The 22,265-nt window shown below is 40.3% G+C and overlaps 2 protein-coding genes across 3 annotated transcripts; one reads left to right on the forward strand and one right to left on the reverse strand.

Moving 5' to 3' along the window:
- Window positions 1-47: 47 nt before the first annotated feature.
- LOC109470346 lies at window positions 48-6,796 on the reverse strand. Of its 2 annotated transcripts, XM_019769266.1 has the most exons (4): window positions 6,301-6,796; window positions 5,582-5,846; window positions 1,548-1,696; window positions 71-644 (listed from the first exon to the last, which is right to left on the reverse strand). In XM_019769266.1, the coding sequence occupies exons 2-4, from the start codon at window positions 5,711-5,713 to the stop codon at window positions 575-577; spliced, it is 351 nt and encodes a 116-aa protein (XP_019624825.1). In that variant the 5' UTR covers window positions 5,714-5,846; window positions 6,301-6,796; the 3' UTR covers window positions 71-574. The 2 variants fall into 2 exon arrangements, with proteins under 2 accessions (XP_019624826.1, XP_019624825.1); XM_019769267.1 differs by lacking the exons at window positions 5,582-5,846; window positions 6,301-6,796 and adding an exon at window positions 2,570-2,786 and having other exon boundaries at window positions 48-644.
- A 1,430-nt stretch (window positions 6,797-8,226) lies between these two features.
- On the forward strand, window positions 8,227-22,162 carry LOC109470323 (zinc finger protein ubi-d4-like). Its single transcript, XM_019769237.1, is given in 11 exon segments — window positions 8,227-8,313; window positions 10,249-10,317; window positions 10,883-11,178; window positions 11,976-12,179; window positions 17,273-17,323; window positions 18,131-18,262; window positions 18,782-18,820; window positions 19,334-19,447; window positions 19,824-19,936; window positions 20,181-20,262; window positions 20,482-22,162. Coding segments are annotated over 11 exon segments (1,257 nt in total). The 5' UTR covers window positions 8,227-8,260; the 3' UTR covers window positions 20,586-22,162.
- The last annotated feature ends 103 nt before the right edge of the window (window positions 22,163-22,265 follow it).

The raw sequence follows: 22,265 nt of genomic DNA on the forward strand, positions 1-22,265 counted from the left end.
ACCAAAAAGGGCTTCTACCTGGGACTCCTGGCTTTCCTAGCCTGCCAGGGGTTTTACCTCAAAAGTATTGGGAGGAATGTAACAGCTTCAGGCACTAAGGTTTTGTTTCTAATCACCTGACATTTTTTTTGCTGTAATTTTGCTGAAACATAAATCATAGCAAGCTGCATTGTATCAATTCTAACTGAAGGTGGCTCAGGCTGGCTGTGTTTCCTATTGTCAGCTTCCAAGGACTCAACTTTCCTCCCACCATCTCCTTCCTCCCACTTTCTTGAAACTGAAGCTCAGACACTCCTCAATCTTTGACAACATGTTAAACTTTCAAAAAGGATCCTAATGAGTAAGGTAGATCTGATTTCAGGCTGATGAAGCTGTTGTGCTCCTGGCATGTGCAGAAAGGTTGCCAAGATTTCCATGTCGCCTAACACATGCCAGCCACCTCCTTCACCAATCCACCATGTCTAAATACTTGTATCAGCAACTACCACAACACACACAGCTCAAGTCACCTGGAAATGTTCTTCAGTACAACTCCCTATCTCCCATCTTTTCTAAATATTTACAGAGGCGTCCATTACTCACCCTTGTCCTGCTCTGGACTCCCACCGGTCCCACCAGGGCGGCTGGGACTTCCTTCTTCTTTCCTACAGACACAGGAAATGCCAGGAATTTTCAGATAGGGTGGAATTTTTGGCTGGATCACATTCACCTATCACACCAAGGCATGCAGGACAAGTACAGAAGGCAGGAGTTAATCCAGCCTTACTGCCAAGGAGGTGAACATGCACACACTTCTCCTGAACTCCCTGATACACTAGGTGAATGCTGAGAAGGGCTTTAGACCTGGGGGCTGATCAGTCAAAACATATGGAAAACTGAAACTGGATATGCCCAGAGGATCTGATGCTATTTGTGAAGACAGACTTGCAACAAATCTGGGCATCTTGACCTGAATCCAGCTGAAATCTACCCAGATCAGAAGTAGGATAAAGAAAACAAAAACACAATGTGGCAAAAAAGTTATTTCTGCACATGTCCCTTTGTTTGATCAGGAAAAGGGACAGTTTCCTTTGGAACATGATGATCAGAAGCTTTTAAGTCATAATCAAAAAGTTGAAAGGGCAAAAGATAAAAAAAAGTGTTTTCATAATAGCTTCTATAATTACAAAATCTATTATCAAGGACATTTGAACTACAGCTAAGCAGATTAATGTAAAACATACCTTAGATACTTGCGAGTTAATTCCTTGTTTCCATCAACTGGACCTCAGCTTTAAATTATAATCAGAGCCAGGTGAGCTGTCAACTGTGACAACACTTATCTATAAGTCCAAACCTTTTCTTCTTCTCTCAGCAACTTGTGTTATATTGTGATTTATCTGGAGCAGGTGGCCCTAATAAGTTTCAGTAGAAATCTGTTAATCCTCAACTAATTCATGACCTACAGCACTGTCTGTCAGATGGGAACACAGCCCACTCACCCAGACATTTGAAACATCACAGAGATATAGTATTACTACTTGTAAAAATTCATGACATGTACATACCAGTTTTGGTGGGTAATGTTGCCCTGGCCGGCAGGGGAGGGGGCGTGTGGTGATGCCATGTCTGTGTGTCCCTGGCCGGCAGGGAACGGGTAGGTACTGCACAGGTCCTGCAGCATGATGTCCAGGTCACTGGCTATGCCACTCAGCATCTGGTAATCAAAAATTCATCATCATATATTATTCACATCTTCGTCAATGGTAAACTGTTTAGAACAGGAACAGACAGAACCCAACATAACTACCTGTCCAGTTGTCAAGAAATTCTGCTGCCAGTGCAAGTGCCAGTGCCGGTGCCTTGTGGGTATTCCACTGAAAAATCAAACTTACCACCCAATATTGCAGGGTGAACTACTAGACAGCCAAACAGCCATATAATATGGCTTTCCTCATGTTCTAGGTATTCACTGTGCTATTAGATTGGCCCTGGGGACTTCCTGGTCACTTCTGTTGTACAACAGTGATAGTATTGACTCTGATCCTCTGTCGGTTTTGTAAAAGGGCAGAAAATCAAAATAAACCAGAACGACGGAAGAACAGTAAGGAACAGCTGAAAAAGACCAAGAGGAAGGAAACAACACCACTCTGTGAGCTGTTATATTGGCCAAAACAAACACCACATTCTTTGTTATGGGAGACAGAGTAGAAAAAATTGATTTAGCTACAGTCAGACAAATTGCCAACAGGCCTTTGCAGTAATCTTTTCTGACTTTTTCAATGAGCTGAAAACACATACTGGTACTGAAGATTTAGGGATCCTTGTAGTGACAGGATTTCCATCCAAAATGAGACCTAAGAGGCATAGCACTGGCAAATTATAACTCCCATTGTGCTGTACGCCAGCCTGAACCCTCTGGGCCCACCACAAAACTTGACATCCCTAAACACATCACTCTGGAAAGAAAACATCCATTGTACCCCCTGAAGAGAACAGAATGGCCTGTGCTAGATTTCCCAAGCAATCGGCTACTATTAGAATCTCCATAGATAAAGGAAAATCAAATCTATCAAAATTTTATACTTACTGAAATGACCTTGTCTAACTCTGCAATGCAAGACTCCATTTTCTCCAAGCTATCATCCAAGAAGGGCTCTACAACCAAAGCAAAGAGAGCCCAAATGCCTGGCAGATCTCAGAGCCACCCCTGGCTGCCGCTGGCCAAGGTGGCACACATTATGTCCTGCTGATTCTGCAGCTAGCCAACTCCATCTGGGCACAGGCTCAAGTCACAGGCACAGGGGAACCTCATTAGGGATGGGTCATTAATATATTTGTGTGGGGACAATGATGATGGAATAAAGTTATGTTTATAGATAAGTCAGGGAAATTTCACTAGTTCTTAGGGGGACCGTAAAAACTGTAACCTATCCTCCAATGGTCATTGTTATTTTGAATAACTGATGCCTACTCTTCTATCCTTTGTAGGTTATTGCTGGACCATCCAGAAACTTACAATAGGGTTCGGCATCTTGGCAACAGGAAACATTTAATTTAAAGAGTCATACAAATCTCCACTCCAGCCGAGGGATATCCCTATAACCCATGACTCTCCTGGTCAAAGTTGAGTAATGGTCAAACATTTGCTCTTTCCAGAAGACTTTTTCTACAGGGGTCTGATTTAATGTTGTAACATTGGCTTCATTATCTCTAGCACTCCAGGTAGAGAAGCCTCCAGGACATACTCTGACAGTCTTGGGAGAATGCCAGTAGACTTTGCCAATAACAACAACAGCTGCATGAAGGGTTCTTTTGATAATAGTCTTGGGTAGATTATGTAACATCAAGGACACTATAATGTCCTTGGAAACATGTAATAAGGCTGTATATCAACTCCTCTTTTAACACTTTTTTCTACCTCCATGATAAAACCAAGGAGTTATTGAAACTCCTTGGTAAAACATAAACTACTACTACACTAAAAATAAACAATTCCTATAAATCTCAGAGCTGCTCTGCTAAAATAAAATGACAGATTTTTGCCATTACAGTCATCATTTATTCATAAAACAGAACAAATGAGCAAGCATCCTTGTTTGTTTTCTTCTGCTTTCAGATTTGACTGACAATGTGCATCCTTGTTTTGCTTTCTTCTGTTTTGTTTTGTTCTGCTTTCAGATTTGACAGACACCAACACAGATGTTTTGAAAACATTGTGTGTGGGTGGCGATGGCTGTACAACAGCCAGAACAGGAACCTTCTCACCTTTAGTTTCCTCCGGATACATGGCTAATTACTTCCTTGAAAACACAAGGGACTAAAAATAGACATAGGCTCATCTTATAGAAAATGGTACATTTTCAAAGGCAAACAGTGATCCAGTCTTCGAGATGGACTCACTAACCAAAGCAATTCATGAACAAGTGGATATAACTACCTCACACACCCCACTATACAGACTACCTCAAGGATTTTATTACCTACAGGTGGACTGATCAAGCAATACGAACAGTGTCAATATGAATTCTAAATTGTCACCTATTCTCTATGTCAAGTTCTACCCTAAGAGTCAAATAAATAAAGTGGGGTATAGTTCAAGGCCTTGCCTACATGTTACACAATTACTGGTCGCTAGGAGTATGGTTTAGTCATCCTGCCAACATTGTAAAGCATGCTCTTCTTGGCAAGTGGCATTGACATTGGCTCTATACCAAGTGTTTCTATTTTGGTCTCAATGTTTTAGCTCCATGTTAGCACCTTATTCATCTTCATAATCGTAAGAGATTCTTGTGGTACAGTGCCACAGTCATACTCTTGCACCTGCAGATCTGGCTACATGTAATATAAGATCCAAAGAGATCAAGACTGAGTTAATTGACAGCTGCTGCTGTTATCTTACCTGTACTATGTACAGAACTGTCACTCCACACCTGTGAGTTCCAAGTCACTGATTCAGATTCTGACACAGTGAAGGACTTCTTACAACAGGAACAAACATGTAAGACAATGCTGCACTCTACCCTTGCAGGTGTTTCCCTTACACCTATCCACAGCCTATTGTGTTGCTATTAACAATACATAATAGCCACCAACCCCCTGTAGACTGATCAGTATGCTGATTCACTCATGACATGCCACTAGCCCACTGCTGTGTTATTTTTTTATTTATAAATCTCTTCAATTATAAAAGTTGTTTGGCTATTCATACAATAGTGACATACCAGTAAGTTGCAGTAACAAGAAAGGATACACATTCCATATATACAGATATAGGTGGACAAATACTGCCTTCAGCACAGAGAAATACTCATGTTACCTCTGGCTGTTTTGCATCAATGTATCAACACCAAGGAACATGACATCATCGTTTATACTGTAATTTGCATGACAATGTGTAACTTCACAGTAAAATGTCCTGATTAGGGATGGTCTATATCAGGTGTGACATATCTAGCACCTGAGACCATCATAACTATAAAAAGATTACATTGTATATACAGTTTTACACCTGATCATATTAACAACAAGTTGTGAAAATTATTGTTATGGAAATCAGGGGTGCAAAATACTTGTACCCAGAACATACAATCAATCACCAAGCATTCACTTGTCCATATTTTTCGCATCCAATTTAATACTGGTATAGGATTGTCTTACGTGACCAAATGAAAAGTAGGTACAGATTTTGACACGTGAATTCAATAATTTAAAAGTAGAACTTGATTTTAATGCAATAGCAGTATATATCTTTTTTACCTCCATGGTATATGTAATGTTATAACAGTAAATGACTAACAACAAATTATGTTTTATTGAAATGTGAATATACAAACCATTCTGAACATCCAGATTTTGATAACATCAAGAAAGTTAACCTTTCGCATCCTTTATCAGATGTATGCTACATATTGTCCCTACCTAATACCCCATACACCCCTATGCTACATAGCGTTATTTTAAGTCCCATTGACCATGTATGATGTACCAAGGACATTGGAACCAATGTACCAGCTGTGACATGACATGAATGTAACTCAAAGGCACAAATTGTGGTAGTTGAGACTACATATACGGTAAAGATCTATATTAATGTTCATACCTGAAAATAGCTTGATCTTGAGCCGTGGCTACTGCCGAACTGATGTGCTGCTTGTGGCGGTGCGAGTGCGTTACTACTGTCTGCCCCGGCGTGAGAGCCGACCGGATGTGGTCTGGTCGGCCGCTGCTCCATGATTACGCAGTAATCAGTGGGCGCGAGGACGGCGGGTTTTCCCGGGATGACTGCGTCAAGAATGCGTGGTTCTGCTGTTTACTCAGACACTGACGGGGTCTGTCACATTTCCTCCTACTGTTCCCCGTCTCGTCTAGGATAGAAAAACATCGTCTGTCATATATAAAACAAAAACGCCACGTTATATTTGCGCTGACCTGGAGTACATCGTGCCCCTCCCCCTTCTCTACACAGCAGCACACATATTTCGTGATCTTGATTACAAGCACAAAGTGGCATCTTGCAAATGGGCGGTAGTGTGACTTTGCGGTTTTTTGACATGGAAATGACTCAGTCCTAACGGAAAATGCGTACACTGTGGCTAGAAGGAAACATGACATATGGGGCAAAACATCGTCGGGCTGTCCGGAACTAGCGGCCAGCCCAGGCACCGTTATGTTTGTCGCCAGCTGCACAAATTTATCGCACACATTTGCTAACATCCACACGAACACTGACATGCAATCATTGGTAAAGTGGCAACCTCTATCCCGTTAGTGAGGTTTACCACGTGAGTGAACGGTGCGTAAGATTCTTACGTGACTCACCTGTTGCAAATGTCGTCTACGTCTCTGTAAGGTCAACTTCGGCACGCAAACATGCAACACGATTCCGTACCGGAGTTCCGGCCTTTTGTGTCACACTACTTCCTCCATTACCTCCTCTTACACCAGCTGAATATGGCAAGGGAAGCTTCCACTTTACTAGAATTGAATTGACCGTTACGTGATCAAAATAATCCAAGGATGTAAAAGTGGTTAGACCTGTCGTACACAGATTTATGAACTATCAGAATTCGGCCGCCATTTTGTTACCCGATAGTCTTTGCGGCAAAATCAAGTTCGCAGGTGATACGCCTGGCAGGTGCACTTGTTGTACTGAGGACGGCCAGGCGGGAAAATTCACAAACAGGAGAAAATTCGAGGCCAATTTTGTAATAATCACGACAGCAAGCAGGACATTGACGTCCCACGTTGAGCACGATAATGAGAATGCTGTCGGAATTTCATACGCGTAAAATATTGCCCCACAGATGTCACATGACGTGAAACATAATGAGTCCTTGCCCCTGTTTGGGCCCGCCGCCGCATCGTATTAACGTTATTATTTTCTGCACAAATTATATAAGTCACTTCACCACTGAAGAAAAAACGTATACCGTCAACATGTGGACATAAAGCATTTGGTTTTACCATTTCGTTCAGGATGATATGTGATTTAAACACAAGCTGTGGTGACAAGTCGCAAACGACTGTTGAGTTGTTGTTTTAAAGAGAGTTTTGTTTTCATACATCATTCATTGGATGCGGTGGAGCTTCCATATAGGAGAGCACAGCTGTACCACAAACGAGATGGAGAACGGCATTGCGACAAACAAGAAGGTCTGAGGCACTTATAAGGGTCACGTATCATGACGCAAGTGATGCCATTGAGACGATTTCATTCTGAATCTCGGTCAATGTTTTACAAATTGATGTTTTGTCCGAGGACAGCCCCTAAGGCTTAAATCAATATCAAGTACCAACCTACCAACACCGTCCCTGTATAATAATAGTGTATTTCTGTAAGCCTTGGTGGTTGCATTCTTCGATCTTTAACGTTACATTTAACGCATAACGTTAACGTTAACGTTACATAAGTTGTTTTTTTATTTCAACGTGCAAAAAATAGAAAAATAAAAATTGACAATACATAGTGGTGACGCATTCAAACAATATGCTTATATTCACATCACCACTAATCATATAATAAAAATTACAGCACAAAGTTACGTAAGGTTAACCGTTACATTCAGGTGAAAGGGAGCATGGACATAACGTTAGTAACTTACATGTTATACTGCTTCTGGATCCTTCTGTTGTCACACGGACGATAAAAGTGCACGTGGTTTACTTCAGTGCTGATATTCAACAGCAACGTCGTATATGTTTTGTGCTTATGAGAATGAGAAACAGTGAATCTTGCGGATACATAACGTTACATTTATTTATTTGTCACGACACACTTATTTAGCTGTCAAACTCAAAGCTCGAGATCCGTCGGCACGACAAACACTAGCGCCATCGTGCGGTAGAATAGATAACTACAAATAATCAATACTTTTCATGTAAACTCTAATAATAATATCCTGGTGTGTGTTTGTCGTACTTTTTCTTTTGCTTTGTTTTCAAGTATTTTACGTTTACTTGACGAACGGACTTGTTTTGCGAGATTGATACCTGGATACAAAGAGTCTATAAGTAACGTTACCACTGTTTAATAGCGGACGCAAGGCTCTTCCAAGCTCAGTTTTCACGACCTAAACCCATCCCACATACATCCACTTATACACAAATATTCGAAGGAGAAATGGGCGTAACATTCAGACAAATTTATCTTGCGGAATAAAATTGCATCAAAAGAATTTTTTTGCATCGCTCCAAAAGGGCCCAAAAGCGGTGTCCAAATTTCCCGCCAAAAGGTCAGATGTCATGCTGTCTGCTGGGGGATTCTTGGGTAAAATTTAAAATGGCGTCGAGTAGCTCGACGGGAGGGCGAGGGATCGCTGTGAAACAACCTAGGTGAGTTGATATCCCAGGGAATTCTAGCGTGCTTAGACCCTATCCAAAATCTCATTCAGCTGGAAACCTTTCAAAGAACAAATGGACAAAGTTTTAGAGGCAGTCGTCGTATGGAAGTAGAGAAAATGGAGCCTAATCGGAAAGCCGTCTGCCGCAGAGGGAGCGGTTTCCTTTGTCTGCATAGTGCATAGTGGCTGTTTGTTGCTGTGCTATGCATGCTGCATGTAGTGGGTTGGCCTGACGACTAACCGATGTTTTGACTGTACATTCGCGCAACAAGGCACGTGACGGCGGCATTGTTATTATGGCAGCGTCTGATGCTCTAGAAACAGGAGAAAATGGCTCATAAGTCAGAACAAGCTAAGATGGATGAAATGAATTTATGCATGGCATGGCACTATTTTCGTTACTTTAGGAGGCTGGTCTGTTTAGGTTCCAGGTTATCCACAGACTGAGTACAAAATTATAATACATATATGTACACAGATTGATAACCAGGATGACATGGCTCAAGAGTTATTGTAAGGATTAAAGATGTAGACATGTAGTTATAAGTAATGGTATGTGTTGATCTAAAATTGAATCAGAAAAAATATGATAGTGACTAGTTATTATAATATATTATTTGTAAAGGTACTTAGGTAGTGTAGGTAAGCATTACTTTTCAAAGATCATCCTTTGTAGTATTCACTAAGTGACTTATTGTAGTATAATTTCAATGCACATATAACACTAATCACACAGAACCATACATATATATTTTGCATGAAGAAATCTATAAAAATCAAATTTATATGAAAATGATAAAGATTTTCATGATCTGAAGCTCAACAAAAAATTATCTGTAACATTGTTCCTTCCATTCCCATCAAATCTCAGACAGTCTCTGATGCACAATGACATGTTTTATGACAAGAGTAAACACTTCATGATTCTTTCCTGACTCAATAGCTGTTAGTGTTAGGGATTGACCCTTTAAATTGTATGGGTGCACGAGCTGGCTTTCTTCCATGTGCTATGCTACGACTCCTCAGGCACCAGATATAAGTACATGTACTAGCGGTAATTGATGAGTGAATGGAAGGAGTGGAGAAACTGACAGGGGCAATTTGATATGCAGCAGTAACCTTTGTGAGGAGTGATTGATTTTAATGCAGTTATTATGATAAGAAATCATGTAGTCACCAGAATGTTGACCCTGTCACATTCAGCTTGTGTACCTTCCTAATATTATCAAGCTAAGGCATATTAGTGCAGTAAGAAAAATAGTTTTCGGTTTTGAGAAAGAATAACCAGTTACCTCTAGTCTAAGGCTGCAGTTCTGATAAGCCATGCCTTTGATAAGAAAGGTCTTGCATTTCTTGTGTACGGAAAACAAAGGGATTCTGAGAAATTTTATACAGTGCTTATTACTGGTATAGGAGAATTTCCTATACTATAATCATGCTAAATTGTACCAGGAGTAGTTCGGAGTCCCATGTGGCTTGACAAAGGTTAATAAAAGTAGGCAAGGAGAGAGTTTGTTTTCTGGCATGCTGCCTGTCACATCAAAGTAAGAATAGCTGAGTGCACTTTAACTTAAGAACAAGGTTCTCTGCAGGGATTTCTCTGCCTCGGTGAGGGCCCGGTATGGGAATATGTTATTGCCAAGGCAGTGCCTGTTTGTCATCAAAATAATCATCATATAAAAGATCACTTGCAATTTTCTGCAAGAGGTACCAGTATTTTTGTCAATGTTAATCTTATGTACAACAGGTCACAACTTGCGATAATGCAGTGTAGATAACATCCAACTGTTGAACATGTGCTGATTTTAGTTTCAAAATCACCCATTAGCCATTACTGTATAATACTGTACTAGTACTTAATCATACCAGTCCTTTAAGATATATGGACCATCTGTGCACATGTTCCATGTCCTCTGTATGCCCACAGGGAAAGAGGACGCATCAGTAAAGCCACTGAAGCACCCTCTGATGCTACGATGCATGTTGGTGAACCACGGTTAGAATAGGATTTCTAACTTTCTCCTCACTAGTGCTTTCATTTCATACACATCACTAATGCTTAGTATACATGTAGGTTATTCTGTGTTTTATTTTTGAGTGAGCTGCTTGCTGTGGTTTGTCCAACTGCCAGGAGGTGTGCAAATGCAGTTTGTATGGGCAATCATTTGTTTTTGTAACAGTAGCCATACCTTAGAGTAGAAGCACGGGGTGTGGAGGGAGGCTTGATATGAGGAGATTTCTACAACAGCCTGCTGAACAGGTGATCAGTATTGTTCTTTGTAGAGGGATGTTGTAAAATTGCAGGTAAGTACAATGCAGATAAATGTAAACTAAAACTGTGCAAATATGCCTGAAGTTATTCCATCCTCAGCCTAATATCTGCTATGTTTTTTATGCTTTATATTATAAAATTGTATTGCTCATGTCCATCTCAGTCACCGCTTTTAGTCTATTAAAATTGATGTAACAATTAGTTTACTTACATGTGATACCTCACTGTGTTGCTCATATGACGGATGGAGAGCATAGTAAATGGGAAATCCTGTTTGTTTTCATACTAGTGCTGTGGTGGGAAACCAGTTCTACAAGGAGGCACTGGAAAATGCTTCCCACTTCAATGCTCGAGTGGTTATGGAGCGGAAGATGCGGCTCCCCTTCCTGGACACCCTGACAGGAGTCGCCCAGACCAACTGCTCGCTGTGGATGAGTCAGAGCCAGCGCAGGCCGGGCATCGCTCCCGGGCAGATCTACACATTTCCCGCCAAGAGATGGCGCAAAAAACGTAGAGCGTACTTTGCCCAAGTGAACCCCCCACTGACTCAGGGTGAGGTACAGGATGTAGAGATACAGGAGGGAGGTAAGGTGCTGGTGGTGGGTAGAAGCTATCCTCATGATATAAGAGGCCACAAGGAATTCTGCTATTGGCATTCTATTTTTTTCTAAGTTGAAATACATTGTACTAACAAAAAGATCCCTTGTGGCTTCTTATCATCACTGTCCCCATTTCAACCCCTTTATTGTATACTAATGGTAGAAATGTTCTACTAACGTAACTGATGTTATGGTTAGTACTCTGTAGAGTATATCCCTTGAAGTTAGCCTGATTCTGCTAAAAGCAATTTCTGTGTAAACTACTACTTATTACTAAAGGCATTTTACAAGTCATTGATTGATGTTTGAGAGTATGTTTTGTGGGTAATCTTGTGTGCATGAGTCATCTCCTGGATGAGTCAGAATCTCACATTGTATTTGACTGTTCCTTTAACATGATATTTCCTCAAACAATAAATCAGTTGCCTTCTTTCTACTAGACTCAGTTTGGCTTGGATTGTGACATGCTATGAAATGAATCATATGTTATGCTTCAATATTAACCATGCTCTATCAGATGAAATTACCGTGGTGACTTCCTAAATAGCTTGTGATTCAAACATATCAATCATCAATGCCACAGTATTTCAATATCAAAAAATTATGTTTTACCAGCTATTGAATGGATCAAGATTTATGCTGGCCTTGAATTCTTAGTTATTGATTTTAGCGGAGAGTGTTTTGCCTCAGGATGATTTGTTCCTCATAGCTGTAAGTTGATCCTTGACTCCTGGGTGTTAACCTGTCACATTTCATAAATGGAATGTTTTCCCTGCCATCCAGAAGCAGCCAAGGATGCGACCTTGGAAAACGCCCTGGGACTCGACAGTGAAGCTGCGAACAACCTGATAGATTCTGTATTGAAGGACTCGGAAGATTCCAAGGATGCGGTAGATGAAATCGACGACATTCCAGATGCTGGAGAACTGGAGGACAGCTCCAGTAGCGATGATGAAACCTACACCAGGAGGAAAAGAAAAGGGTAAGGTGGCACAACAAGTTTGGTTTTTGAAATTTGTTTTGACAACTGTGATTTTTTTATAGAGCTTTTATATTTGAATTATATAATAGTCTATTTATTATATAACCAGTCTAAGATAGGTTCAGATTTCTTTTGTAACCAGTCAACTTTATATTCTACGCCTACTGTTGTTGATGATAAATCTTTATCACCAGAGGAAATATTGTTTTTAAAGTCAGACCTGCTCAGGCAGTCAGGCTTATACCAAACGATGCTGAAATAATGTCACAATCTCTGGTAATATTTCAGTAAACTGTGGTTTATGGTCCTCTTTGCACAGCCATTTCACCACGACATCTCAGTAGGGATAGAGGGATACAAGTGTGATCAGTGTATTTGGATACTAGTATGCTCATGTGTTTTCACATCTTTCCCATGGTAATGTTCAAAATCTCATTAGTGTTGGAAGTCCGTAATATTATATAGTAGGTATTGTATTTTAGAAGGATCTACAAGGCCTTAACAGCTATAAATTCTAATGTAATAAAACTTGATTGATGTACAACAAGCGTTTATCTTGCAACTCCGTATTCAGCTGCAAACAGCAGGAACGTGTGAAGCATGGCAATCAATAGACAGCCCTCTATGTCACTGTGTAAAGTACCCTGTGCCATAGGATGATGATTGCTTGGCTATTGAGAAGATGATACTAATTTGACATGGTCCATACTTCATGTGACTGACAGAGACTGTTCCATGCAATGTTCCAAAACAAACACCAGTGTGCTCAATATTCCATAGTGAATTGGATGATGCCCTTTGTTCCTGATGGCTGATGCTTTCTCATAAATGATTTATATGCACGGCTCTACTTACCCTAAGGATTGCTTTTAAGTGTGTGATTCAGTATTCTGATAACAGGGTGAGCCTCCCAGGTCCCTTTCCATCCCATTTGGATGATAACCTGATTGTTTGGCATAACGACATAAGAGAAATGTGTGCCCGTAATTCTTGCTTGTCATTTTGACTATAAGAGTCGATTTCCTTACGTATTCTGACTTTCAGATCACTGCGTTTTCTAAAGCTCGGTATTTACTGGTGCTTAAGTTGCTCAAATGTTGGCTGTAGTAAATCAAGTTGGCGTGCTTCACGTACAGCTGTATCACAGCCTCCCATTAGGACTACACCAGCGTTCCTTGTAACAAGGTCGATCCAGTGGAGGAGCCCCATTTATCTTGATGACAATCACAGCAGCCCTGATCTCAGCAGGGCCCGGTACAATAAAGCCTGCCCAACCTGCCATCCATCTGGTGTCATATCGTAAAGCCATACGTGCAGGGCTTTCTCACTAAGCCTCTGTAACAAATATTGCTGTAATAGCATGGCCACCGTTTGTTATAGATGACTGCCCCTGCGACTCCCCATCCATCTGGGCCATCTAAGAGTAATAACATCCACTTTCCATCTAGGCCAATCTGTCAACACTCATGAAGCTGAAGTATTCCTTCTGATTGTACCTGTGCTTAATGCTTTGCCATGCCTAGTCCTGCTGAATTAAGGTGGACCATTTGGTGCGGTACTGTTGGCAGTTAGGTAATGAATCAGATGAAGGAAGAATTGAAGTAAGTGTCCCTTGGCTAGAAGGGTAGATGTTATATGTCCTGTTGTATTTACATGTTGTCAATAGCGATTCTGAAGGCTCCGAAGCCTCATTCTTCAACAGCAGCTATATAACCATATCAGTAAAATTACCTTTCTCGATCTTATTTCCCCACTGCGGCTCACAACTAGATTACAACATATCCACCAAACTAAATGGCTTTATGATATGATTAACCTGAAGGTGCAGTAATAAGACTCTACTGAGCAAACCTACATGATTTGTTGTAGTATCTGCTTATTTTCTAAATGAGGATATGATCACATGCATGTCAGCTTAGATTGATCCCGCCATCACTTACAACTGGAGCTGTTGTCATGTGATACTGAATGGAAGCAGTATGTATAATACCGGAGACATGGAGGGAAATAAACATCTAGTCCTCCTGTGCTAAGTCTGACTGATGATCAGAGTGTTTAGAAATGGGTCAGGATTGATAGCTGCTGAAGCACAAGACAAATATCAGCCTACAACAGCTTCAGACATCAGATTAATTGAGTCCCTGTGCATCAATGGGTCTTTGATAATTGGTCAGGAGTGATAGCTGTTGAAGAACAAGACAAGTGTCTCCCCACAACAGCAGGAGACATCACATTAATTGGGTGCCTGTCCAGCAATGGTGCTTTAAAAATGTACGGCCTGGCGGGTACTGCTGGCCTGGATGGAGGACGAGTCAGTCTGCCGGTGAATTATTCATCACAGTGTCTCATTGATTACTGTGATTCCCGCGGATGAACTGTTTTATGTCCGAGCTCAGCCTCATCGTGCCTCTTGCCGTTATTGAGTGATGTCCTCACCTTTATGGGCCTGTAACTACCATGTTTATAGAAAAACCTAAAAGGTTATAAAACAGGACAATATATCTGCCCCTGCAATATCTTTACAGCCTGGAATGTTTTATACTAGGTGTGCGTGTATGTCATCGGCTTATCGGAAGTGCCGGGGGAAGGCTGCCTGCTAATTTCATATTCTGTGCATGTTTTCCAATTTGGAGCTGTATGGAAGGTGACTATGGCAGGAGAACGCGGGCTAAAAGCTGGATTACTGTTCGACCTGCCTGCTACAGATGATAACAGGCTGATTTGGGCAGGATTTGTAATCAAAATGACATTTTGATGAGCTTCCTTTGCCAGTGTTACCCATGACATACAGCAGGTCGTGACCTGTATAGGTTTTGCATTCATATTGCCACGTCCAAGAAGGTTGATAGATGCACTGCTGACATTGCCAGTACCGGTTGTTACTGTCTGGAACGTTTGCAGTGTCAGCAGCAGCATTTGATCCTGTTGCCATTTCCATAAACCTCTCCGATGGGGAAAGCCCCATTTGAAGAGTGGTTTGTGTTCAGCGGAGTGCCTTGTCAGCATGTGCGCAGTCTGAAAGCAGGAGAGGATGAACCATTGTTGATGCATACGTCTCACGCTCACAGAAGAGATTACCTCTGAGATTTCCTATTCAGCTTGACTATGATGTTAGTTCAATGGGAAGAAAAGTTCTTTTAGTTGCTTTGTACGGTGCTGAGAATGAGAGAGTGGGCATATTTGGGCACTGTGAGGAGATTCACTGGCTTGAAAGTTGTAATCATGTATGATTTAAGTAGAGTCAAACCAGAGAGGATTTCTATGTGCATCATTTTTATACTTTGTATAGTTTTTAAAAAGTACCCAGTAGTATCCCTGTTGAAATGATTTGAAATAACCTAGTGCCTTTAATATGGTCACATTCTAATATGTGACTGGACATTTCCATTTTTTTTTTCGCAAACTGAGTTGCTAAATCTGTGTATTTACAGGAAGTCTGACAGGTATTTTAAAAAATGGCCTGCCCCTGTGCCAAACACTGACTTGAGGTGAAGGATGATGATGATGATGAACAGCCACTAATGTGCATGGGACTTGTAGCATGGTCAAGTCCACATCAATGGTGCCATTAAAGGAAGATATGATGGTTTGACTTTATTTGTAGGGGCTCTGTGGGAGCCTAGAGTTTCTCACATCCCAGCCCAGGCTGAGTGCATGGCTGTGGCCGTTCTCAGGGAGTAGAAAAGTAGGGAGGACAAAGGTGTGGAACGTTTGTAAGATATTGATATAAATGCCATGTATTTTCCCTGTTCGGCAGAATGCTGTTTGAAGAGGAACAAATTCTTGTTAAAAGGAAATTATACAGAATCTACTTGTGGATGCCAGAAAAATTTGCTGAACTGTGTGCTGACTGTCTTGAATTTAGGCCATTTTGATTTGATTATATGGATGACATCTGCGTGCGCATGAATTTTCGGCTGTTTTCCAAAAAAAAGTTTTGAACCATACGACAAATTGTACAAAACAGTTGCAAAATGAGCAAATATATACCGTAAGTTGCAAAAAAAGATATTGGAAAACAATACCAATGTCATGGAATGCCAAAAATCAAATCGTACTCTGTCATTTGTTCCACCTTATTAACCACATAATGAAAGCAACTTTTTTTTTTTACAAATTTTTTTTATTTGCAAGCTCGCATCAGCTTTTGGGGTTCCCAGAGGATGTCATCCATATAATCAAATCAACATGGCCTTATGTGGGCAAATAAATTGCAGTGCTGTATTATCCAATCTACCTTGTCTGGCACAGTCATTGGCTGCTGATGCAGGTTGCTGAGTTGGAGCTTTCTGTGAAGGTTTGGAGCCATGCGTGTCTAATGGCCACAAGGCAGCCTTATCTCTTCCACGTTGCCTTTCCAAATGGTACTCCACAGCCAATAATCTATGTCAACATGTTACAATGAAGGAATGATGGAAGTAGGCGGTATAGAAGAGTGGTAATATTTCTGTGCTTCTTGCTTCACAAAGGATGGCTCAGTTGCTGTGTTATTAATGTACCAAGTAATGGTGTAGATACAGAATGAAGCTGTACAGAACAGCAGGCCACCATACGTCATGCCTACAGTCAAATAGATACAAATTCCCAGTTGAAGCCATACGATTAACGGTAACGGCCCTTATCAAAATTTAATGGTTTGAGAAAGGCAATCAAGCTTGCCTGTACATCTGTCACGGTTTGTTCATGACTGCAGTTTTTCTACTTCCGGTACTTTTGCCTGCCAAGCTGTGGGATAAGAGGATTATTGCCTCTGCCAGGTCATCTTGGCAAGGAGATTATTACTGGTACCTTTGCCTAGGCCAATTTGTATGGAGGGTTTGTTTTCTCCAGCATTTAGGTTGGGTTGATGAATAGGATATTTAGAAAATTATTAATGCACTTTTTCCAAGTGAGCCTTGTTTGGAAGAAGAAGTGATGAGATGATTCAGCTCTTATTAAGTCTTAAACCATATAAAGATAGAATTCCATCTGATTCATTCATGTACACAGTTCTTGGTGGGTATACAACACAAGTCTGAAAGAAAAGAGTTGACAAATTTTCTCTCAAGATCCTTTCTCTTATTTTTGCAGGGTGGTAGAAAGAAGAAGAAAGAAAAAGAGGAGCCTCCACCCCCGCCTGATGACAGAGACAAGCCGTATGCCTGTGAATGTGAGTCAGACCTCATCACTGTACCAATGATTGTAATAAGGTCACTGACAGTCCAATCCATACAGACAGGGATCATCTAGGTCCCACTTACTAATGCATTACATCTGAGAACTATCAGGGGTCAGTTCCAGTCACCTTTTTCTCCTAGATAAGATGTAGCCATCAGGTTTTTTGTCCCAGATAGGATTGAGCCATCAGTGATGGATGTGGACCCATTTCTGGTGACTGATTCTAAACTGCTCTGTGCACTCTGGGTAATCGATACATGTAGATGGGAACTGGAGATCTGCCAGCCACAGCCACAGGGGATCCTGCCGTGATTTATGTTGGGAAGAGATGTTTGGAGTGATGAAGGGGATTTGATGGCTGTGTATATTGGGGAAAATTGACAAGATGGAGGACTGTTATTACTGTAATTTTGAGGTGGAGACACTTGTACTTATGCAATATATTGCCACAAATGTCATAATAAAAGTTCACTATTGTACATGTACATGCACTTCATATTGTACAATTTATGATGATTAGATTATTATGAAACTTCCTGAAGTGTTACAAAATCTGTCTAACCAGCATTATAGTGTAATTACATTTCATATGCTGGATAAGTCAGTAGAATTCATTTATCGCCTTTTATGAGGAGGTCATAAAGCAAATAAATGTTCACTAAAAGCAGGTGCTATAGGAGCCCACAATGTTGACTGACTTTTGATACAGGCGTTACATGTACATGTATTAGTATTCACTTATTCATTAATGACTGATATGACATGCTTCATGGTTGTAGTTTGTGTGTTTTGTTGTCAGGGTGTGGGAAGAGGTATAAGAACCGTCCAGGGCTGAACTACCACTACACACACTTCCACAACGGGGAGATCCCTGACAGTGGGAAGGAAGAGGACTCCCCCCCACCCAGACAGGCTAATGGAGACGGGGACGGTAAGTCCAACTCTCAGATGCACTGTTGATCATTCCAGTTGTAATGCCAGGCACGAAGTCATGATGGTGTGCAATCTTTATTAAATTGTCTTTGATAATAATTTTCACCATAATATTGAAGTCATGATTGTAGCAAACTAAAAGTATTGCTCATGGTAAGATAGCAGTGAAAACTGGTAGACTGTTTAAAGAATTGTTAGGCTCAAAATCTACACCAGCAACTTGTAATTTGCAGGAAAAATTGAAAATATGAACAAATAAAAATTGGCAAGCTAAAAAAATGCAAGCTGAGTATTAGAATCATGTTTGCAGAAAACAGGAATGTAGTATTTCTAGCCCTGCATTGATTGGGTTTGGCCTAACTTTATGTCTCTGTCCTTTACCTGGAGTTTCTGGGCTGTCTCCCTCTGCTGTCCTCCAACTGTTGACATTCCATTGTTTTGCTGTATTGCTGTGTTCCTTTGTTGTGATGTGATGGTACACTCACCCGTTCTACTTTTCCATGCCGAAACCCAAAAGAAAGTGGATCTGAGGATATACCCTATGGAGAAAAGAGAGGTATCTTGGAGACATTTTGTATATGCATGATGCCTTGTCTTGTTCCCCTTTGATGCTTGACATAGAAATTTGTCTTTCAGATTCCCAATGTCTCAATAAAGAATGTCATTTTATAGATGTATTTTCTTCTATTGGTTTTGTGATGCCATTGGGAAATGAAATGTCAAATATAACCTAGAAGGAGGCAAGGCACCCCTGAGAACTAATCCATTAAAGGAAAGAAAAGAAAATCTAGCTTATCTTTAACATTGGTAATTGTAGTTGCACATGATGGGTGATGAATGCATATGGTTTTATGATGTCCACACTCGGTGTACAGGAATGCATGGCTCCAAGTCAAGTTTTGAAAGGTTAACCCAGAATCCAGAGCCATACATGTACTCCCAGTTTATTGCTGTGATGATGGTGGCAATGGTTTCTGAATAGAGCACATTAGGACAAGGTAGTGACCTGAGTTGCTACTATGTTTGAACAACAGTAATATGGTGTTGTTGTTGTTGTTGTTTGTTCCAGCCAAGGGTTCAGGACCCAGTAACTACTGTGACTTCTGTCTGGGAGATGAGAAGGAGAACAAAAAGAGCGGAATGCCAGAGGAGCTCATATCTTGTTCTGACTGCGGTCGCTCAGGTCAGTTTTCTCCTAGTTAAATAAACTACATAAGCAAATTTTGTGAACATGAACTTGAGGAAATACAAAGTTTGTCGCATTTCCAGTTATATTTTAAACTCTCACTTCATTCCATGACTCAGTTTAATGAGGGTATACTTAACTGTCATGTGATGTAGCATGCTAGAGATTCGGTTCTAAATATTCCAGGGGCTCCTAATTGTTTGAAGACTATATTATTGGATATTCCTTCCTTGATAGAGGATATTGGGTTGAGGCTGCTTATTGCAAATATATTATGATAGTATATAATAATGATACCAATGAAGATTTAAAAAAATTGAAGTTAAAGAATTGAATACAGTTTGTAAAAAAATGTGTGTGTTTTGTTGAACAGGTCACCCAACGTGCCTTCAGTTTACACCTCACATGACCGAGTCAGTGAAAAAGTACCGCTGGCAGTGTATCGAGTGCAAGTCCTGTCATCTGTGTGGAACCTCCGAGAACGATGTGGGTTTTCATGTCCTATCAATATTATCCTCATGGCAAATGTGTTTTTTTTAATTTAGAAAATGATATGTCTCTACTTTTTCAATAATTCTGAAAGTAATTTTGCATTCAACACAGATCAAATAATATCATGCATAACATGTCAAGGGTATGTTTTTGATGTAGAATTCAGATTATCTCTTGCACTATGTACTATGTAGTCTGTAGGTTGTGAAGGTGTTGACTTGCTGTTTTCCTGTGACAGGATCAGCTGTTGTTCTGTGATGATTGTGACCGTGGCTACCACATGTACTGTCTGTCTCCTCCACTCAGTGCACCTCCTGAAGGTAAGACCCTCACATACAAATCTCTGTACAATGTCAGACGTACCCCCTGTATATTGTTAATTATGACATCTCACATTCTGTTAGGGCTTTCTGTGCCTTCCTACATTTAGTATCATACAGGAAACTTAACATCACTAGCAACACTTGTTGCTTTGGTGCATTCTATTATTCAGTCTGGGTCAAGATACATGTATCATGTGCTGATTCTGACATCTACAGGCAGCTGGATTTGTAAGCTCTGTGAGGATGAGAGGAAAGGCATCATCCACCCACCTCAGAACGGCCAGACAGTGGCAGCACCCCTCCCACACCCAATGCCATGACAACAGTTGCCATGGCAACACACAGTTGTCAACTCAGCATCGTCGTGAACACTGGTGGAAGAGGATGTGTTTAGGGGGAAGATGTGACTTTGGATCAAGCTTGACAGAGCTGTGTATATATTTGTACAACTTAGCAAAGACTGTCAGGCCTGTGATGCCTACAAGCATATCAATGATCTTACCTCAGCTGACTCCCATTGGACAGGTCATCTTTGGAATTTCTTTTATAGACTGTGATTGACTTAATTAGTCTTCAGGCACACTGGGATCAAGCTCTGTTCAACAGCATTTTTAGTATCTGGAGTGTTGACTTGGGTCAGTGGTGTTTTTTTTTCTCTGACTCTAGCAGCACAGGCTTGGCAAATAAGTAAATTGTACCTGTACATGTGAGGAGGCCCTGTCATCTAAAGGTGAAATCATCTTTACTTGGGTTTGACAGAATATTAGACAAACTTAAGAACAAACATGCAGACTTGCTACTTTTTACTGAAATCTATGTTCATGATATTTTGAGAAGACGAAGTTACCCAAATCTGCTTCCTTCCTATTTCTTGTCGTGTTGGGTCTTGTTCATGAGAGATTATTATAAACTGAACCCTGACATTGTTGTGATTGTTAAAAATGGTATGATTCCTATTCCTAATGGTTGACCCCACTTCCAAATGTCTACTGACAATGTCACCAACATTTTGACACAGAGGTTATATATCACAGTTACCATGTACCATACATGTATTTATATGAAAAGCTGGAGATGTGTTGTTATGAAAAGGTCCTATCATGAATATGTTTCCCAGTCAAAGTCCCATTATGTCATAAGTTCATACAATGGTGTACTAAGATAAATATCTTTTGTGATGTCACTAATTTAGACAACCCACTTTATAACTATAGATGTCATAGAATTGCCTTTGGGTGTGGGCACTGTTTTGAGATTAACTTTATGAATGATTCATTTGATCATTTCTGGCTTCTGACATTGTCTTTTCCATTTAAAAAATTGCAGATTTTCTTTGATAACATTTATTTTGTATTTAGATAATAGCTTATTCATTTATTATTTGAACTAAAAAGTAGTATAACTGTCATGTAGATAACGTTACAGTTGTTTTGAGCTATCATTCTAACACTGCATTCTTACTTTTCTTTATCCTATGAGGTTCTTGGTTTATCCTTACTCTTTTTATTAATAAAGTTTATTAATAGTGATTTGTTTTTGTTTTGTTTGTAGAGCTCAAGTACATTTTGTAGCAAGTATACTTTCAGGAGAAAGTGGTTGATAAACTTTTCAACTCATGTTTTCTAATAAAAGTAACTTGAACTCAAGAGTAAGTGATATGATTCTTTTTGGTAAATATGAGAGGTTATGAAGTGTTAGCATGATTGACTGTTACTTTCTGAAGGGCTTTGAAGGGAAATTTTTTAGCATCCCTGAGAACCACTTGTATATAGCACCCTTTCTGGAGTGTGGGGCCACTGATGACTTCATTCTGTACTATAATTTAATTTGCACCTTGAACGCAAGAGTCTATTTTCTGTACATCAGGAAGGACTGTATATAAAGTACTTCACATGAATCACCCATGTTATGGTTGTGGTGTTGTCTATTTCCATCTACCTGCTGTACTGACAAAATAATGGTATGAACTAGCATGAACTGAACTGAACTGAAGTTCAGTA

This window comes from Branchiostoma belcheri, unplaced genomic scaffold, assembly GCF_001625305.1.
Source record: "Branchiostoma belcheri isolate BF01 breed outbred unplaced genomic scaffold, Haploidv18h27 scaffold22, whole genome shotgun sequence".
Lineage (NCBI taxonomy): Eukaryota > Metazoa > Chordata > Leptocardii > Amphioxiformes > Branchiostomatidae > Branchiostoma > Branchiostoma belcheri.